Source organism: Coptis chinensis, chromosome 1 (genome assembly GCF_015680905.1).
Source record: "Coptis chinensis isolate HL-2020 chromosome 1, ASM1568090v1, whole genome shotgun sequence".
NCBI lineage: Eukaryota > Viridiplantae > Streptophyta > Magnoliopsida > Ranunculales > Ranunculaceae > Coptis > Coptis chinensis.
The window spans coordinates 30178028-30184031 of NC_141456.1; the positions used below are offsets into that span (position 1 = coordinate 30178028).

The following is a 6004-nucleotide window of genomic DNA, read 5'->3' on the forward strand; positions in this document are numbered from 1 at the left end:
TCCAGCCTCTTATCTTATTCTTATCACAGATCAACCGTTTACAGAATATCGGATTCCACATTTCAACCTAACAAAAGCAACAACGCTGTGTACATTCAGTATCTTTTGAAGTTAATCGAATTCAAAAACTTACGTAAACGAACCTAATCCAAATATTGGAACTTGTGTTAATCTGATTTATCTTCAATTCATAGTACTTAGCACTGGGTGTTACAAATATACAAGAGTATTCAATTTACAATTATGATCATCTCCTGCAGGCTGCGGGTATGAAATCAAGATGAGACAAACAAGACTGGCGTGGCATGTACAGATGTACTTCGGTCAAAGTTTAGCAGTTGCATCCCAATGACATATTGACCGGTCTTGTGATTTCGTTTCTCTTCTTTTGAAGTGAGCTTTGGGGAGGAGGGCCGACAACTAAAACTGCAATGATAACTGGAATTTTTCTGACTGCTAAGCTTTGTTGAATTATGATTCTAGTACTCTTATGATTCCAATGATATGTTTCAATCACCTGGGGATTAGTGATGAATCATTCAAAACTTCAAATCCATCGAAAGCAAAAGTGGTAACGAATGGGCAGTACGAGTAGGCCACTGTTAGTTTCAGTTTCTGAATCATGACTGCTGACTGCCACAATTATCATGTTAGTTTGTATTGGCTGCGGCCTGCGGCTTTGGACTGGAATTCTAGCCTTCGGATAGAGGAGTATACTTGTGTGCAAAAGGGCAATAAAATCAGCAGAACTAAAAATTTAGATAGATCATAGATATCACTTTAAGCCATCAAATGTGCATTTGATGATTCACAATGACTCTTTTAAGTGGTCCTAAACTCCTAATGATGATATTATATATTTGAAGTGGTTGTAGTAGAGTCTAAAGGTACCATTTCGTGATTTAAATTTAATATAATGAACAGAGTTTATGATTAGGTGCTGGGAGCGGGAAGTGTAATATTCTCGAGCATCATCATTCCTGAATTTTGCGATCCCAATTATGTGGAAAGATTCTCAGTGTCTGCATTGTTTACTATTATACATGTTTGACTCGTTGACTGGCAGAAAAAACTTGAGCGAATTTCGTTTCATTTTGCTTTAACATGCTCTTTCTTTCGCGACAGATTTAGAAGAATCAAGAATGCCCAAGCACATTGCACTTAGAACGAAACTCCTTTAAAAGTATTGAGGCACCACCGCACCAGAAGAATACCATCAACGCTGTGCATTTACAATGAACTGAGTATCATACTATCGCATCATGACAATGTATCAAGCTAGTGTACGTACGTGTGCTCCGGTGACCCTCCTAATCAACTTGAGTGCATGCAAACACATTTGAGCTCACCGAGTGCTGGATTTATTTTGCAAAGGACACAATCCTCACTAATTTACCGTAGATCTAATGGCCTGATTACACACTATAGGCATTCTCCATAGTACCAAAACGCTGGAAAAATGGCTGGTCTGTATTTAGGAGTTGTGGTGTGGGACTTTCCCAGATATTTAAACCGTGGCATTAAAGAAGCATAGTTTTTAGGAATTAGGTAATATATCGGCCTAGATATTTCAACAGCCATAGACGAGATTTTAAACTAGGCGTCTACAATAATTTACCAATCTGGTTGCTGATGGACTGGTGGGAACAAGAACATTTGCAAAGCCTGCTGAAGGCAAGAATATTTTTGTTGGTTTATGTGGGAGTGTGGGACACCAACACGGGGCAAGGAATGGATGTAAGAAAACACGTAATACGAGGGAGAATCTATACTTTGCTTGAACAAGGCGAGCAACAAGGTAGGGTCATATAACCCTAGTCTTCATCTTCAACTGGGGTCTGATGAGAAGGAAAATGGGACCCAACTTGAGTGTTCTTTCGGTTTTGCTCTTTTTCAAGAACCAAAATATTCTCTCTCAAGTTCTGTCACGTCACATGACGACGACACCGTGATTTCTTTGACGTAAACAGACACAAAAAACAGACGGCTGATATTGCTGTATCAATGACATCACAGCCGTTGGTTACTGTTCAGCGTGTTAGTCAAGCTGAGTTTTGAGGAGGGTCCACAGAAATAAGTCTTCAGAGAGACATGTGGGGTCCTACTAGTGAGATGTGGCCACCGACGAAGACTACTTTCAAATACTGTAGCGAGCTACTTAGCTCCATATCCTACTGCTTTATATCTAGCCGCTTCTTATTCACAATCACCACCACTCACACTTCATACAAACCAGTTTCTCTCCTTCACTCTTCACTTCTCTCTTAAACTTTCTCGAATAACATTTAAGTGTAAATGAAGTGATTTTGAGAGGAAAGTGTGATATATTTTGTGTTGCTAGCTTTAGTAGTTTGTCTTTCTTTTCCCTAACTTGGTTTATATGGGATTCACTTCTCTCCAAGTTTCTATGGATACATCAGACTGGCTTCAGGTATGTTTTGCACTTGAGATATCAATACTGGTAGTTACTAGCTAGTTAACAGAGAAGCTATGAATCTCAGATCTTTTGGTGATTGTTTTCACTATTTTTATCTTTGTCCTTGTTATTCAAATTTTAGTAAATGAGTTGGTGAAGGTATGGAAGAGTCTCAGAGTGGAAACCATGTTTAGTAACTTGTATAGACTCTAAATTCAAACAAACACCTTCAATTCATGATTCTTCCATGACTATATATACTTAATTACAACCAGAAAAAATTATATAGTATTACGTTTGAGGCGAACTCTAATGAAAAATCATTGAGTTCGGGTAATCTAGATCATAGCAATACTTCATGTGATAACAGTAAATCAATGGTTTGTATTAGCCACATAAGTTACTATCTAATAGTTGTCTTATTTCTGCGCGGTTTTTGTATTGTATACATACTAGTAGCTACCGAATCTTTTTTGGAAAAACTTAATTAGTCAACTTATCTAGGTGTGCAATTAAGGATTGATTCTTTTTCTTATTCCTAGTTGATACTATATTACTATTTCAGGTACAATCACTTATTTGTACATGATGCATGGCTTCATTTGGCAATAATATTGCTGTCAGTATTAGTTGACGTGTATAAATTGAAATTTTAGTAAGTACACACAAGCAGTAGCAAACTAGCTTTACAGATTTTCAATGTACGTACAATTGAGAATGTATAGGTAAATTAATTAAGTTAAAGGTACGGTCAAAGAAGCTTAGTATCTAGTTCAATGCCCAAGTGCAACCTCATGTAGTAATGTAGCTAGTTAAGGACTTACTTAAGTCTGTTTGCAGTGCACACATCTAAAAGTTGAACAATAATAATGCTGTGTACGTGGTTGTTACCAACTTAATTTGAAGTTTCTGATACATCTGGACAAAGATTTACAACTGATCGATCTGGTCCATTAATTGTGTGGGACAGTGTGGTTCGAATCTAGATCATAGTAATATTTCATGGGGAAATGTGTGAATTGTTGGAATCAGAAATCTACTATTGGAATGTGTTCATGCTTTTGTACCAACTTCAGTCACTCTGACATTCTAATCCGATCTTTGAAAGGACAAAGAATGTTTAGTTTACAACAATATATTCTTCTTATCTGACACATTCATCTCATTTTTTGAAAAATCAGGACACAAATAACGAGGAGGGAAGAATGGAATCTTCTCCACCACTTGGGGACATGATCACATGCTCAAGACCCATGTCAGAGAAAAAACTAAGACCCCAGCATGACCAAGCTCTCAAGTGTCCAAGATGTGATTCAACACACACCAAGTTTTGTTACTACAACAATTATAGCCTATCTCAACCAAGATACTTTTGCAAGACTTGTCGAAGGTACTGGACTAAAGGAGGGTCTCTAAGGAACATCCCTGTGGGTGGTGGCTGTAGAAAGAACAAGAGGGTGTCTGTTAAGAAATCAAATGATGATCATTCAATTAATTCACAGCTCAGTTCGTCCTCGCATGATGCGACCGATCTACAACTTTCGTTTCCTCATGAGGTACAATTGTCACACCTCAGCACTTTGCTAGCCAACAATGGTGATCTTGGAAACCATAATTTCATGGACAGCAAGTACAATTCTATGGTTGAGAACCATAGACAATTTGATTTCATGGAGAGTAAGTTTAGTAACTTATTCAGTAACCATAGAAATCATGATTTCATGGGGAACACTGACTTGGGTCTTGTGAGTGGACTAAGTAATGCTAGTAGTCATGATCTCACTTCTAATTTCCATGACCAATTCTCTCAGTATGGTATCTCTTTCACTGGGAACAATGCAAATGTGATGGACAATTGCCAAAGAATAATGCTTCCATTTGATGGAGTTGAGGACCAAAATGCAATTGAAATGAAGCCAAATAGGCAGCTTTTGTCCCTTGACTGGCAAGATCAAGGTTGCTCTGAGGTTATTGGAAAAGATTCATTTGGGTATTTCAACGGTATGGGATCGTGGAACGGGGGCATCATGAACTGCTATGGATCTTCTACAACGAACTCATTAGTCTGACTAATCCAACTACGTACTATTTAATATAGTTTTGTTCAAGGATAGGTTTAGTGTTTCTTTAATTTTTGTGAGAATTATAATGGTCTTGTCCTTGTCCTAGTCTTACATTTTTCTTGACTTCCCAAAATGGAGTTTGAATGGAGGGAGCATGCATTCACTCCATGTGTTTTAAAGTTTTCTGTTTCTTTTTTCCTTTGGGCTCTTTTGATTTCTGTGTTGTAAGGGTGCTCAAGGTTGTAGGGTTCTGTACTTCAATTGGTATACTAATTAAGGAAGATATAATATTTCTTTTTAGAAGAATTAACTGTCCTATTGCTATTGAGCTAGTTCTATAGTACTCGATCACGAGTTATAGTTCTATTAGTAGCTCTTTATATGATTATTTAGTTCTGCATGTGATTAACTCTTTTATGCTGTCTAGCTTTTGGTACTTTCTCCTGCTTGCAAGTATGTATAGTAGCTAGATTCCGATCAGACTCGACTTCACGAGCTGAGCACAACTTAAAAGAGAAACAATTAATTCGCCACCAGATATTCAAGATTGAATCCATCCGTACTTGTCCCATGTGTTACTTCAATCCGGAACAAAGTAGTAGACTTGACTCCAAAAGTACTATGTCCACAATATGAGCTAGTTGACGTCAGGAATATAGGAAGTTTGCACATTATTATAGTGCTATTGTCATCAAGAATAAAAATATAAAGCTTGCACATTATAAAAATGTGTGCCAATGGTATATCGTCATCAACCACATTTTCATATCTCGCACTATATATGTCGCCACTAGGAATGGTGTGGAAGAAGAGTGGCTCGGAGGAAATTTATCACTTATTTTTTGTGAGAGAATCAGAAAAAAAAACCTAAAAAACAGGTGTTTGTCCGTTTTTTGATTGTTTCCACGCCACCGCTAGTGGCTCTAAGAATATCAATTTGTAGTCTGCCCATTGGGCGTGGAAATAGCATTCCCTCATCAACCCTCAAACCACTGTTTTTTTATGATGTTTTATAGTTGAGGTAGTCCAAACCATTGGATTTATTAGCCTATATATACAATGATATATATGATTATCAAAGGTTTTAATTAATCGGCTATCAGTACGTCTACCATGAAGCTTATTGTGGTTTGAACAATTTTCAGTTGATACACACATACACATTATTCAGAACAATTTAGAGTAAGTCACCCTTGTCATCACTCTTCAATAACAGTTAACAACCATGTATAATTGTATATTTGGTCCTTACTATACATCACGATGAGGGACCCGGAAACAAAATAATGACAGGACCCTACTGCTTTTGCCGTTGCTTGATCAGTATGTAGTTGGTCACTCAGTCCACAAACTGGAGAGCGCAGCGGATAGGACTGGTGAAACTTAAAGCGACATATATAGCAACTTTGAAATTTGAATAACAAGAAGCACTGCTGAAGTGTTGAATATACTAGCCGCCGACCAAACCAAAACCTAGTAGGCTTCTTGGGGCAATATTCCGATATCCAGTACTCGATAAATTTGT

The 6004-nt window shown here is 37.5% G+C and overlaps 1 protein-coding gene across 1 annotated transcript; it reads left to right on the forward strand.

Moving 5' to 3' along the window:
* The first annotated feature begins 2168 nt into the window (after positions 1–2168).
* On the forward strand, positions 2169–4785 carry HCA2 (Dof-type zinc finger DNA-binding family protein). The gene is made up of 2 exons (XM_086598392.1): positions 2169–2431; positions 3598–4785. Exons 1-2 carry the CDS (start codon positions 2381–2383, stop codon positions 4483–4485), a joined length of 939 nt encoding a protein of 312 aa, XP_086454518.1. The 5' UTR covers positions 2169–2380; the 3' UTR covers positions 4486–4785.
* Positions 4786–6004: the final 1219 nt, after the last annotated feature.